Source organism: Rhipicephalus sanguineus, chromosome 2 (genome assembly GCF_013339695.2).
Source record: "Rhipicephalus sanguineus isolate Rsan-2018 chromosome 2, BIME_Rsan_1.4, whole genome shotgun sequence".
In the NCBI taxonomy this organism is placed as follows: domain Eukaryota; kingdom Metazoa; phylum Arthropoda; class Arachnida; order Ixodida; family Ixodidae; genus Rhipicephalus; species Rhipicephalus sanguineus.
The window spans coordinates 92,814,851-92,830,324 of NC_051177.1; the positions used below are offsets into that span (position 1 = coordinate 92,814,851).

The following is a 15,474-nucleotide window of genomic DNA, read 5'->3' on the forward strand; positions in this document are numbered from 1 at the left end:
TGCAAATGTCGTTCTTTTTGGTTCAAAGGAAGTGGAAGCAACTTTGATTAGTAGCAGGATTTGGCTTTCGGTAGAATGCAAGTGATAACCTGTAAGGCATGTTAAGTTTTAAAATTTACTACACTTGGAGCATATAAGCTGGTACAAGTTTTTAAACTTAAAAAATGATGAATCGATGCGAGGGTAATATGTTCATTTAACCTTGAAGTGGGGCTTCGCGGCAGTGCGGATTTTCCCTGGAAAGGTGTATTCACGGTATAGCACCCCTCTAATGCAGTGAAACCACCTTTACAGGAGATTACAAACGAACAGTGCAAATTTTTTTTTGGAAAGATGTATTCACGGTATAGCACCCCTGCACTGCAGTGAAACCACCTTTACAAGGGGGTTACAAGCAGATTATTATACACCTATTCGTTCCTTTCGAATACTTCGAAATTTTCAATAATTTAAATTCGAATCGAAGCGAATTCGAATACTGTATTATTCGCTCGAATATTCGAAGTGCTCGAATATTCGCACAAGCCTACTAGACAGGTTTTGAGATCGCAAACTTTAAAACATCCTTTTTTAAAGACGCTCTGGCATTCCAGTTAATAAAGAGACGTTTTTGGGAAACTGTCAATTGGAATGTCCGCATAACTTCATAACAAATTCCAGGAAAATTAGTGCGGCTGTACTATAAGCAAAATTATAGAGAGTAAGCAATTACAGCGCGCGACAAATCTCGGTAACTCTGTGCGTACTTGACGGATCCTAAAAATCTTTGCAGCGGTCGATTCGGGCGGCAATAAACTTCTTTAATGAAGCCATTCGATGGTTACTTGGAAAAGTGTTGCAGGGTCCCTTTAAGAAAAAGAGGAGTCTGTGCCATTGGATTCACTAATCAATGCACATTTTATTTGCACCAGTAACCTATTTTAAATATCAATATAAAATTAAATTAGTTAATCAGGACCTTTAAATATTACAAAGCAGCACACAGGCCAAATTTGGATCCCAAAAGACACAGCTAGCACTAGCACTGCAGTTATGCCATGTTCTAGTCACAAAAGCACTGCCACTCTGTTTTCAATCCTCACTTGTGGACGTTGAGACTGCTCGTCGAAGAGAAAGTTGAGCCACAAATCTCGCACACCAGAGGAGTTAGGTTGGCATCCCGCTTGCGTGATCCCGAATCGGTGCCGGTGGCATCGAGTATGTTGACACACGGGTGCTTCGACAGTGTCTCCTGCTTGAAGAAAGCCTTGCCGCACGCCTCACACTGGGTCGGAGAACAGCAAAGAAACAAAGCAACATCTCAGTCACATGTCATACACTTTGCTCACAGAAAATTTCATGTTTAACGCCCATTTTCGGATGCCATACCGATATTCGCGTCAGTGTCCATCAACACCTTGTATACCGTGAGAAATAAGAACAACTGTACAAATCCCACTGGCCGTCCTTCACAAGCTTCTGATGACAACGTCAGCTAACTGAAAGATAAGGCCAACACTAAAAGTTGTAGCAGCTGTCACCACGTTATAAAGCATGTGTATATGAGCAAAACCAGAAACAATGCGACACGTATAAACTATGTTCAGTAGCTTAATGGGCTCAGCTCTTCAGACTTGTCCTAGCAAACGAATAGGTGTATATTAATCCGCTTGTAACCTCCTGTAAAGATGGTTTCACTGCAGTGCAGGGGTGCTTTACGGTGAATACACCTTTCCAGAAGAAATTTGCACTGCCCCGCGAAGCCCCACTTCAAGGTTAAATGAACACACAGTAAAACCTCGTAAATTCAAAGTGACTGGGACTGTGAAAAATCTAATTAGGCGGGTTTTCGAATTAACCAAACATACAAAAAGCGGGATGCAAGGAACTTTGAATTACTGGAAGTAATCAGAGGTGGTCGTTTGCTGTGCCTGCTAGTTTGCAGCTACAAGGGTTATGTTTTCTAGCAATACCTGGTCCCAATTTTGCCGCTAAACCAGGGAAACGGCGGGCTTCGCTGCTGCCAGCGCAAAAAAAGAAAAGGAGGAAAAAAATACGGTCTCGTGGTCAACTGAAATGCAACCCTGCGGAAAAGAAGACGTGCTTCGCTGCAACACAGTGGTGACACGCGGGCAGCATGTCACCTGCTCCTCGCAGCGTCAGCGCGTCATGATGCGACCATTCGCCCATTCTTTCTGGTAAAATAAAGAATTTAATAATGACCAGTGTGACGGAATTCGCGATGTGTTCTAGGTGGAAAAGATGATCATTGAAGTTTTCGAACTGAGTTTTCGAAGTAGGCGTTGCAGGCAAGTACTTCGCCAGCAGTGCAAGTGCACAAATTGCCAGAGCAACCGCCAACCGGAGGTTCAAATACATCACGAATTCCGTCAGACCGCCCTTTATTAATTTCTCTATTTTCCCAGAAAGAATGGGTAAATTATGACGCACTGACGTTGAGAGAGGCATGCGTCAGGCTGCCCACGTGTCACCGCTGTGTTGCAGTGCAGCACGTCTTCTTTTCCGCAGGCACACATTTCAGCTGACCACGAGACTGCTTTTTTTTTTTTTTCTTGCGCTGCCAGCAGCGAGGCTGGGGTGCTCAACTTGTTACTCATTAGTATCGCTACAATGCATTGCCTTGTGGCTTCTAAGGGCCCTCGTTTCTGCGGATTTGCGGCTAAATCGGGATCGGGTATTGGCACATGGCACCCAAAGTTTTTGAATTAACCGGGCTGGTACTGACCGCCGCTTCAAATTATCCACTCAAATTTACATTGCAAAATACGGGGCCGCAGAAATCCTTCTAATTATGCGGGATTTCGAAATAACCGAGTTGGAATTAATGAGGTTTTACTGTATTACCCTCACATCGATTAATCATTTTTTAAGTTTAAAAGCCTGTTATACCGGCTTATATGCTCTAAGTATAGTAAATTTTAAAATGTAACATATTTTACATGCTATCACTTGCATTCTACCGAAAGCCAAATCCTGCTACTACTCAAAGTTACTTCCACTTCCCTTTGAACCAAAAAGAATGACATATGCATATGCCTCGTTTCAACTTTAAAAATATTGCGCTGGTTAGTTGAGTCCTGACAAATATGCTCATTTTTCTTTATTATATGTAATATATTCTATTCGAATTCGCTTCAACATTCGCTTCGACCACATCACTATTCGCTTCAAATTCGCTTCAGACCTAAAGTTTACTATTCGCACAAGCCTAAAGATATACATTCTTTAGATGGGTACACCTCTCGGCTTGCTTGCGAGGCATGTTCGGCCAGATGAAGTAACAATGGTGCACATCCACTGGTCCGGTAACAGCAGCGAATATCAATCAGTGGGACGACGCAATCGCAAGAGAGAAAATGTTTCGTGTACCGTTGCTATAGCAGCCGACGTGGTCGGCGGCAATGTCGGCGTTCACCACACGTCACGTTTCTCGGTCACAAGAAACGTGGCATGCGTTTCCAGCTTTAGTTAGCAGCATGCCATAGCCGCATTCGCTGTTTTGGAAAGTCAGATTTCCCGCAAAGTGCCAGTTGTTACGGCAACACCTTTTTGTCTATTGTCATCCTTTTGATAGGCATTCACTGCCACCATCAGACCAACGGGTGCACGGCGTCGTTACTTTATATGGTCGATCACGTGTCGCAAGTGTTTTCACTTAAAGAGTGTATGTCTCGCACCGTGGTCTGGGCAAAGAAAAAAAAAGCCCTTGCATTGCCTAGTCACAGCTATAATGAGCTTCTTTGTTAATGGTTGGAATGTTTTGTACACAAGAAGAAGACAAGTTTGAGACCTTGAACTGTGGTTCTCCATGCGCAACAGCCTGATGCTGATCACGGGCAGCAACGGAGTCAAAGACTTCACCACAGGCCTCGCAGTCCACTGGCTTCCCTTGGCACACGTGCGCTGCAAGCAGTGTGGGGTTGCGGAAGCGACCCCCACACACTTCGCACTGGTGCACGTGCGTGTGCTCGTACTGGTGCCGTCGAAACTCAGCTGCGTTGGTGAACACCTGCACAAGGATGGATGCTACATAACCAAAGAGCTGTGCTGTCCACTGAAGCTCAATAAAAGTGCATGCATCTGCAGGCAATAGAATGTGTTAAAAAAGCACCATACTATAGTTTAATTATATATTCCTGTTTAAGTTTGTGGAAAATAGGAGGCAGAATCTCATATGAACAGTCATGCTTGCAACTCCAAATATGAGCACTTGACTTGAAATATATGCTGAAGTGTGTATAAATCTAGATGGACTCCAATATTATGTCCTATTTACATCTTGTGATGCTTGTGCCACCTAGGGCAAAGGAAACATGAATTACAATGTGTCTGGTGGGGACAGTCGACTGTCTCACATTCCATAAAGTTGTTTTTACCACGTGGCTCTCAGATTTTCTGGCAGCCAGGCTCTCCTCGGGACGACTGTCACACCATGGTCAACGTATAGTTAAAACTCAATCTAACAAAACCCGATTTTACGAACTTCCTGATCTAAAGAAGAAAATTTCATGCCTTGGCAGGTACCCATAGGATTCATTGTTGTCATCATCTCGAATTAAAGAAGCTATCCTGGCACCAAGCTTGATTTAACGAAGTTTTCCCGGAAATAAATGTGTAAAAAATGGAGTGATTCATATATAATTCTGACATAGACCGGTTTTTCTTTGGGCATGCGCTGTAACGCTATTACGTTAAAACATCTAGCCACCGAAGTCATAACCCTAACATTATTTTGATGAGGCTGCACGCCTCGCCCTATGCACGGAACAACCGACTTAACAGTGAGCAGTGCCTTTACGTACCAAATGGCACTAGAGGCGGTGGTGTTTTGTTGTCCCTGTAAATGCTCCCACAAGCACACAGTGGTTGCTTTCGTTATTTAATGGTTTATGCGACTGACACCACTGATCAACTCCTAGCAACTTTCTTGCTCTGCCTTATTACTGCATTCATTCCGCACGTTTTTGCCCGGCAGCTGGTCACAGCTTCACATGACAGTCTACCTTGCCTGTATCACCTGGACATGGGAGGCTCCATGTCCGGTCTGCCATTGCGGACTTTTCACACACGCAGGTGTGTGTTGATGGTAAATGAAGTGCCACAATAGCTTTCGGTTGTCGCTACGTTACAGTTTTAGATCTCGATGTACCAAAAAGTCCCCTTCTCGATTTGACGGACTTCCCGATTTAACGAAATAGTAATTCAAGCGCGGTCATTACTTTGTTAAATCGAGTTTCAACTGTACTAGTTGCACAACAGAGTGAAAGATGGTGCCAGTGTTTCTGCGCTGGTGCGAGCTCATGGCGTGGTTAATCAAGCACAACAGTTCCTCCTTTTCAGCTAGGGTGATGATACTGCTTGTTATGATATCATGGGTGGTTGCAGACACTGACATAGCCAGGAGAGGGAATGGATTGACCCCCCCCCTTGAAAAAAATTTCTGGCTACGCTACTGCGTGCAGATTTTGCAGGTGATATCGCTTGCATTGACATTTCAGGTGGTTTATTGCTTGTTTAGTACACGCAGCCAGCATGTCTTAGTAATTAGAGGGCCCAGGGTCTTTCCTTCATATTCACCAGCGACATATGCATGTGTATCGTTGCGTGCACTAACGCTGTGTGTGAATGTACATGCGGTCTATAGTATACATCTTTTGTTGGTAATCTACGAGCCTCACTGTGAGTGCAGCTTGTGCTTTGAGAATGGCCTACGTAGGGCCCAGCTTTGTACTACGTATGTCCTTAGTGTGTTACAAGCCTTTGGGGGCAAAAAGAAGTCTTCTTCAAGAGCTTCTTAACGCTGAGGGCCCAACAGAAACACCTCGTCATACAATTCTACCAAATCTATGCTCACTTGCGTAGAGAGAAAGGTGGAACGTAATGGGATGCAAGTCAAGCCATGCCTGGACTTTTTTTTTCCCTGCACAACTTTCATCTCCTGGCCGTCAGCTTATCCGCGTGGCACACCCACAACAGCAAAAGCAAGTACAATCAAACCTTGATATAACGAACACTGATATAACAAATTATTGGTTATAACTAGCGGTGTGCGAATATTCGAAATTTCGAATATTTTTCAAATAGTGTTTGCTATTCGATTCGATTCGAACTGGAATTTCACTATTCGAACTATTCAAACTTCCCAAAAACAAATACAGTCAACGTCCGATTAAAAGTGACCCCTTCAAATTTTTAATATGCTTCACCTCATTACACTCTCGTATTGCGGCAAAGCTGCCTTTCAAGCTCCGTTACGGTCGAACTTGGCCACAGGGTTGCCAATGGTGGCTACTTTTCGCCAAATTGGCGAATTTGAGAGGCCCGTGGCGACCTAAAATTATGAATGGCGACATGGCGAATTTTTGGCGATTTTCAGCTGAGGTCTCCACTGAGTTATGCATCCTAAGCTCAGTGCCTTCCCAACGAATGAGCGGCACTATTCTCTGTATTTTTCTGGGTTTTGAGGTGCACATTACGCGCCGTTCTGTATGTCCGTCCTGTAACTCGTATGTATCTCCTCAATTCATCTAGATGCTTCTAACTCAATTCATCTAGATTCATCTATATGCTTCAGAGCTTCGCTAAAGTTTCGCTTCTGAAGGGGCTAGATGACGGGTTGGTCGTGTGTTCCGGCCATTTGTTCCGACAAAGCTCCAACTATTCTGAATAGCTTGGCGACCTATTCACCGCTGCAGTATCCCCTAATCGAGCTCGTATAGCGAAGATGGGCGGATATGCGGGTGTTCGTGCAATAAAAAATTATTTATTCAGGCATTTTCTACTGTTCTCGGTGAGCGTGTGCAATGAAAACAATTGCTATATAACATTTTACCATGTCTACCTGTTCAATTATAACGCACTGGATTGACGCGGGTAGATATAAGTGATTATATATGAAAGGGACAGTGGCGTCCGGTATCATATTAGTTCACACTGAAAGGTATAAGACTCACTAATGAACGATACCTGTAAGAATTCTGTCTTACTACTTTCAATAAACCTGTTAATCCCTTTTTTTCATGTGAGGGGATGTAAAGCTGTCTACAAACAACGCCTTCGCGGCTCTCGCCCAAGGTTTACCACACTTTTACCTTTGAAACGAGCGGACAGGGATGGAAGGATATCATGAGCGTTTTATCCTTTCATACTTGCACCTCCGTGCACATCTTGCGGCTAGTCGGAGAACCAGGTGCACCAAGCACTCCCATGGTGAAGGGGCGTTGCGCCTGGCATTGTGAAATGTCAAGATAATTTAAGGGCTTTGAATGGCAATGTATTCTACGGGGCTATACATCAGTGCAAATTCCTATTACTAGGATATGCCGCACACATTTAGAATGGCGACTTTTTTGGCGAAATTTCTAAAAAAATGGCGACTTTTGGCGACTTTCTGCTCGTTGTTTGGCGACATTTACGCGAAAGTCAGTGGCAACCCTGCTTGGCCAAGACACGTCCGATTGAAAGTGATCCCTAGATTTTTCGATATGCTTCACCTCATCACATCCCAGTATTGCGGCAAAGCTGCCCTTCAAGCTCCGCTACGGTCGCAAATGTACTAACTCAAGAAAACGCTGGTTCCAACATGGAGATGAAAGATGTGACAGAGGTGGAGGCTCAATTAATGCTGTTTTGGACCTGAAATTTGGGCATGAAGTCCAAAAAATCGGACGCCGAAGCTTTTTAGCATCCAAAATTTCAGACGTTCTTATATATCGACGTCTATGAGGCAGATTTGGAACTCCGGACTTGAAGGGAGCAAGCCCTTGTCCGCCACATCAGTTGGGCTTCCACAGAAGTTGAAAGAGGAGGAGAGGCTGAGGAAATGGCATCTTTGCCTATCACGTGTAAAGTGTTGTCGGTAACACTTTGGTTGCACCAAATCATGTACATAAATACAATTCGGCCTCTACATTGCCTCATTCTTGATAAGACAACTATGAAACACCACCCTGCCAGTGCTTCATCAACCTAGCGAAAAGAAACACTTTCATGTTGCTATCTCATAAGAATATGCTTAGGAATCCTCTCCAACTTTTTTCTGCAATTTCACTTCGAAGTATTCGAGAAACATTCTAGAAATATTCAAGAAATATTTAAAAAATATTCGATTTGCACTCACACTTCAATATTCGAATTCGCTTTGCACCCAAAATTTTGCTATTCGCACAGCTCTAGTTATAACAAAGTAAATGAAGAATAGTCTTGTCCTAGATACTGTGTTACAAATAAACATTTATAACGAATTTTCAGATATAACTAAGTTACTTTCGTGGCAGATGTGACTGTTATAATGAGGTTTGAGTGTATTGCAGTTGTGGATTTACGGTAGCACAAGTTTTCCCATGCTACAGTGCCACTTGATGGCGAGCAATTGACACCGCAAGTGGCCACCAGCATACTCTTGACAAATACAACACATGCATTTGTACTGATGATTTGCCATGTAGCTATAGATAAACACACACAATACCTTCTGGCAGTGTGAGCAGGCAGCCTGCCCGTGCAGCTGTATCTCCTGTACTTGGGTGCAGAGGCGCATGTGGTTGGCGAGAGAGTCGAGCGAGCGCAGCCACTTGCCACACACGGGACATGTGTGCTGCCCTGTATGTACAGGCAGGTGCTTCAGCAGGTAGCCATGCCGCGTGAACGCCTTGCCACATACACCACAACTGAACCTCTCCACTTTGGGCCGCTGTGGGCATGCATGGTTCGCCAGGATCTCCTGCACAACGGGTGTCACGATATAACAATGTTGTGAGCACAGGGCGTAGCTGGTAACACACAAGGTGCTTGCATGCATATGCCCACAATCTAAATACATGGAACATTCAAATAGCACAGAACAATGTATTAATTAGAGGTGTGCGAATATTCGAAATTTCGAATATTTTTCGAATAGTGTTTGCTATTCGATTCGATTCGCACTCGAATTTTACTATTCGAACTATTCGAACTTCCCAAAGACAAATACAGTCAACGTCCGATTGAAAGTGACCCCTTCAGATTTTCAATATGCTTCACCTCACTGCACTCCCGTATTGCGGCAAAGCTGCCTTTCAAGCTCCGTTACGGTCGAACTTAGCAAAGACAACACGTCCGATTAGAAGTGGTCCCTAGATTTTCAATACGCTTCACCTCATCACACCCCCGGATTGCGGCAAAGCTGCCTTTCAAGCTCCGTTACGGTCGAACTTAGCCAAGAGACAGTCAACGTTCAATTAAAAGTGGTCCCTAGATTTTAAATACGCTTCACCTCATCACACCCCCGTATTGCGGCAAAGCTGCCTTTCAAGCTCCGCTACGGTTTCAAATGTATTAACTCAAACGCTGGTTCCAACATGGTGATGAAAGATGCGGCAGAGGTGGGGGCTCAATTAATGCTGTTTTGGACCTGAAATTTGGGCAGGAAGTCCGAAAAATCGGACACCGAAGCTTTTTAGCATATAAAATTTCAGATGTTCTTATGTATTGATGTCTACGAGGCAGATTTGGAACTCCGGACTTGAAGGGAGCACACCCTTGTCCATCACATAAGTTGGGTTTCCACAGAAGTAGAAAGAGGAGGAGAGGCTGAGGAAATGGCATCTTTGCCTATCACGTGTAAAGTGTTGTCGGCAACACTTTGATTGCACCAAATCATGTACATAAATACAATTCAGCCTCTACATTGCCCCATTCTTGATAAAACAGCATGAAACACCACCCCGCCAGTGCTTCATCAACCTAGCGAAAAGAAACATTCATGTTGCTATCTCATAGGAATATGCTTAGGAATCCTCTCCAACTATTTTTTCTGCAATTTCGCTTCGAAGTATTCGAGAAACATTCTAGAAATATTCGAGAAATATTTGAAAAATATTCTATTCGATTCGCACTCACACTTCAATATTCGAATTCACTTCGCACCCAAAATTTTGCTATTCGCACAGCTCTAGTATTAATCATAATAGCTATAGTACTATACACAATAATGCCCCCAAAAGTCTTTTTTTTATCACAGTCGTTTCTTTAGGTAGACAGAAAAATGAGAACTGGGAACATAGGCGTGATCATGTATATAACATATATGGTACCGTACAAACATCATCTTCAATACTGGCAGTGCACACCCAAGAAGCCATCAAGACTTGGCAAACAAATAACACCATCAAGAATCGGCACTGCAAAAACAAGAAATCAAAGGCCAATTCCCATGAACTTTCGCACTGCGTGAAAAGCTTACTTCCAGATAGTGTAGATATAGGGAAGCCCTATACAAAAATTCACGCATGAAATTTGAGTGAATCATAAAAGGATTGAAAAAACGGACACTTTGACAGTGAGGCTGAAAGCACAGTTCCATAATTAATACTAGCCAAAAATCACATGTTACCCAGAATTTTTGTGCACTAAAGATATCCAAAAAGAAGTGCTGTGATTTGTGTGACATCTACTAAATACCAGCTGTTTTCAGCGCTTTCTTAGGTTTTATTCAGAGGCTGTTCTTGAGAACAGTAGACAGCAACTGTCCCTGTAGCTTTGCCAAGATTACTTCTATAGTATCATATATTACTCATAAGATAACAAATTTACCCAGTCAAATATTTGTTGCCATTGGCCTTCAAGTCACGATGACAAGGAGCTGCACAAACACATTTAAGCCTTTACAGCATAATATGTTAGCTATAGCTCTCACTTCCTCTCATTTTGAGCTAAGCTGATGTTCCTCCATGCCAATACACTGTCACCACAGTGGAAACGGATGTTGCGCAAAAAGATTTTCAGTTTCATTAACAGGCTGACACTAGTGTTAACTTGACAAATACTACGTATTAACTGGATGACACCAGTAAATGAAATCACAGTTATTATGCTGTATTCACGTGAGATGAGCAAGCAGAAATGAGCACACCCTCCCGCACAGTCTCACTGCTCCACACGTACCCTGGTAGTGTAGCTCTTGCCACAGTCTGGGCACATGTGCTGCCCCGTGTGCTTTGCCATGTGCCGGCGAAGCAGTCGGTCTGTGCCAAAAATCTTGCCGCACACGGTGCAGGGCAACTCTGACCGCTCCATCGATCGCCCGGAACAGGCATGGTTCTGCAGGTTCTCTTTGCGTGCAAACACCTGAAACATGAAAAAGAAACAAGTTGAAAATTTCCTTTGGTTTACACAGTTAATAGGACGCTGACACAAATTTGGTCTGGTGTTTCTTTTTGCTGTAAAATGTTGCTGGGAGCCTGTTAGTCATAACACGTCATATCGCCTGCTGCAGCATGCTACAGATAATTAATTATTTACATTATTGAACAGTCTCAGTTTCGGTCTGGGAGAGCTCCGGGAATGAGAAGCCGCCGGGTGCAACTAATGCCCCCTAGCATGTGCAACGTGGTAAACAAACTCAACCATGAGAGCACACAGAACTGTGATGCACTTCTACACGGCCTGCATCGTCTGCTCACGTGCTGTGCGAGGCCGTTGCTGTCATCGTTGTTGTCTGGTGGCGACGATTTTCTTGAGGCTTCCACACATTCGCCGCAGGCACCGACTCACGAGCAGCCACTAAATAGCAGTGTGCTGGGGCAAGCACAGCAAAAGGGTAATGGCAACCATGATGTCGTCATTATTAGCTGTGCTGGCTTGGAGCTCGGCAGCAGTGGTGACGTAGCGGAAGTTGGCGGTCAACTTCCAGTCATCTTAGGCGATGTCAGTGTCGCGAGGTGCGGCACATAGAGCTCGCTTATGCATGCAAACTTAATTATTCACATAAATTGCATTCCAAGCTATAATCGCTGTTATGATTTGGTAGATATCATATACGCTTGTTCACAAAATCGATACCACAGGCTATCTCAGCAGCAAGATTTTGTGTCAGTGCCTACACTTTCTACGCTGCCTTTAAAGGTAGCGTAGAAATTGTTGGAAGCATCCATGCCTTTGTGAACGTAACAAAACATCAAATTTAATAGTTTTACAGTGAGTTATCTCTGTTCAATACATTACACAAACTGCAACTCAAACTTTGTTATTGAGATACACGTCTAATGGCGAAATTCAAAGATGCTCGCCTCGGGCAACCACTGACCTGAATACTAACATATTTGTGTTTAGAGGGAAAGATGATGCCCTAGGGACACCTGGGGGTCTTTTTTTTTACTTACACTCACAATCTCTCAACAGTTGTGAAAATTTAGAGCCACTGAAAATTCATGGAGAGTCGAGGGGTTTACAAGTTCGAAGCTTTATGCTAGGAATCGGACTTTGGTGGAGGGTGTGCGGGTTATGTATATGTTTGTCATTCGAACAACAAACATTGCAACAGCTACTGTTATCATCAAAAGCAAACAGACACGTGACTTACCCTATTGCACCGGTGGCAGGTGAACTCGCCAGTGTGTTTACGGATGTGCCGAAACAGATACAGTGTCTGGTTAAAGCCTTTGCCGCACAGGTCGCACGAGAAACGGCCTGGCCTCTTGGGCCGGTCGAGCCGAACCTGCTCCACATTCCTGTAGAACTTTTCTACCACCTCGCCGCCCTCCTGCACACAATGCACATTTCATGGTTCCTTTCCTTGACCCTTGTTGTCTGTACCTGAACTGCTACACATCAGCAAATGCCATCACATCAAACAGACCCCTTAAGTCACACATAGAAATGTACAGAGACTACCGTAAAATGCCGAGCAAGCGCCCCCCCCCCCTGAAGGATAATCCGACCAGATTTGGAGGGGGGCGCTTGCTCGGTCTCAGACCGAAATTCAGGATGGTGGCGGGAGAGCCGCTAAAAATAAACAATGCCATTTGTGTTTCTAATGCAATGCTTCATTTATTTACTGTTTTTATTCCCCTCGCCACTGTCAAACCATCGAAGCTGCGACCGGTTTGACCAATATACGACCGGCCACATGACAACAGAATTTCATAAACAACACGAGGTACGCATTCAGTGTACTCATTCTTGTGGTTCTTTTTACAACCGCGATGCTCGTCCTGAAAAAAAGTGTGTCTGCAGGGGAGGAGGGGGGGGGGCTTACTCGGTCACTGGCGCCTATTTCAGATCTCCCGAAAAAGAGGGGGGGGGGGGCGCTTGCTGGGCATTTTACGGTATATAAAGCACATAATTTTTATAGTATTTACTATGCTGCAGGATGCAGTGATTAAAAGCATGATGTCATGCTGGTGGGCAGAGCAGCAGGCAATATTTTCCATGCAGTCAGCTTCTGCAGGTCTCAAACAGAAAATGAACACAACCAAAGGATGCTAATCTTGTTTGGTTGCCTTAAATTATTGAGACAGCGCACAGGTGTGACTTGATTTGGTGAAGAATAGCTTACCTCTTGGACCTCTGTGCTTTCAGTTGCATATGCATCCGCAGGCTCTGCGACCATTGCCTCAGAAGCTGTGCCAAGGCTTTCAGCAACCACGGCTGACAAATCCTGCATTACATATCGCAGCTACTTAAAACGTACATTCCAAGCAAAAATGATATGATTACGTCCTTCTCTCACTAGTGCTAATGTTCACAATTAGCTTAAACTGAGACACGGGTTGGCCGCCTTTCGTAATGCTTCCAATTTCCAACATATAAACTGAAAGCAAAGACTACATTAAGGAAAGAGAGTAAAAAAGAAAGCCACCACTTCACAGGCTTTGGGGTTCGCCATATTTACTCAGTTACAGCATGCCATCTATTATGAGACCATGTCTAGTTTACATGGCCGAAAAATTCAGATACTAACTGTGAACAGCATCAAACATTTTCTTTCGTTTGTACTGTAAGTCTGTGGCTCTAAGGATGCTCACATGTCCACTTAAAAGCATGCGACAGATTGTTTGTGGCATGATAGACAGTCTTTATGTTTTCATTTTGTTTCGTCGCTCATGGACTCGCTGAAAAATTTTGCGATAGTACCTTCCATATAAAATGCACACTCAGGAGCTTTAAATTTTAATAAGTTTCGTCAATTTACTGCCACTAATGAAAAAATTATTTCATAGAAGAAGCAGGACCGAAACTGTCCTCCAGCCCTTGCCTGTGGTTGTTTCTCCAGCGTGGCTTCAGAGGACTGGACTGGGCCACCGGAGCCATCACTTATGTCCATTGGTTGGTCGCTAGACTGGCAAGGCAATGAGGTCAGCATCTCCACAGCTACATGCAACTCCTTAGGAACACCACTGGCCAGAGCGTGACTGTTGGGGTCTGCGGGCTGTCCTTCAGCCGTTGTTGCAATGCGAGGACCTACAAACGAAGTCAAGTCAAACAAAATTTTTATGCTTCAGAAGAAGATAGGAAATTTCCAGCATGCTTTATTTCGTCAATGTGAGGGCCAATGTGAGGGCCAATGTGACGACAAAACCGCAATATGATCATGAGGCATATCATAGCATGGGACTGTGGGTTAATTCTGACCACCTGGGATTCTTTAATGCGCACATATACCTTGCATTTTGACCTATCAAAATGTGACCATCGTGGCCGGGAATTAAACCATGTCCTTGAGCTTAGCGGCGTGACACCTTACCTACTCACCTACCATGGCGAGCAACAATTTTCTGAAAGCATGAGCCATGCACCAACACACACAACAGTGGTGTGGTCTTCAACGCAGTGAGGGTTTTGTTACAAATACCTACATCAGCACCAGTAAAGAACATTTCGATACTTGCCCGTGGAGTCATTTGTCACAGTCTGGTCACCGGGAAGCTGGGAGTCTGACTCAAAGCCCGAGGCATACTTGCCATCATAACCACTTTCGTAGTCTGAGTAGTCGTCCCCTTCGTAATCAGAGTCCTCATCATTAACCTGCATTGCATAACATTGATGAGTACTTGGACAATGAATAGTCTGCACAATGTTTTGCGCACGATATATTTCGCGCGGTGTAAGAATAATGAATTAAATACCGATTCACCCAACTTGCAGTTCTCCTAAACTATTTCGCGTGCTAGGAAAAACGCAAGGAAGGAATGAGCTGATGTAGTTCGCAACTAAAGGATGCTTGACATCAAGACAGAATACAGCCATTTTGTTTGCTGCTGCACCCTCTCTTCACAGTTTTAAGTGCATAGCACTTCAGGGGCCCGGCTTGTTGTCCATTCACTGTCTCATGTCACATGGTCATGCTGTGGTCAATACGGGCCTAAAACAATGCTAACAGTGCTCAAAAGCAGTGCAAAATAATCTAACAAGGTCTAAAATAATATAAACTACAAAAATAACCAAGAATTAATTACAGTAACTAACCTAAAATTGCGAAACACACTTCTGAAACATTTGGCTGATAGCTGCACCGCGCAGGAGACACCACCGCCTCGGCAAGTGCACGAGTGCCATGACAGTGGTAAACACGCAATTTCCGAGGCGGTGGCAAGCGCGTGCGTGAGTGCTGGGAAATCATTGGGTTGCCCGTGCTACACACTTCCTCACGTTTCACGGTAGTGCAGCTGCATTAAGCGTAGGATCTAGAACTACACCAAGATCTACACAAGAACA

General features: G+C 44.1%; 1 protein-coding gene across 1 annotated transcript in view; it reads right to left on the minus strand.

Annotated features, from left to right (window-relative positions):
• Nucleotides 1–15,474, minus strand: part of LOC119381748 (uncharacterized) — a 46,354-nt gene that overhangs the window by 14,775 nt on the left and 16,105 nt on the right. The window contains exons 8-15 of the mRNA XM_037649514.2: nucleotides 14,649–14,784; nucleotides 14,015–14,220; nucleotides 13,316–13,417; nucleotides 12,341–12,520; nucleotides 10,924–11,106; nucleotides 8,471–8,722; nucleotides 3,791–4,009; nucleotides 1,083–1,264 (exon numbers count right to left, since the gene is read on the minus strand). Of these exons, the coding sequence (XP_037505442.1) occupies nucleotides 1,083–1,264; nucleotides 3,791–4,009; nucleotides 8,471–8,722; nucleotides 10,924–11,106; nucleotides 12,341–12,520; nucleotides 13,316–13,417; nucleotides 14,015–14,220; nucleotides 14,649–14,784 (1,460 nt within the window). The remainder of the gene's footprint in view (nucleotides 1–1,082; nucleotides 1,265–3,790; nucleotides 4,010–8,470; nucleotides 8,723–10,923; nucleotides 11,107–12,340; nucleotides 12,521–13,315; nucleotides 13,418–14,014; nucleotides 14,221–14,648; nucleotides 14,785–15,474) is intronic.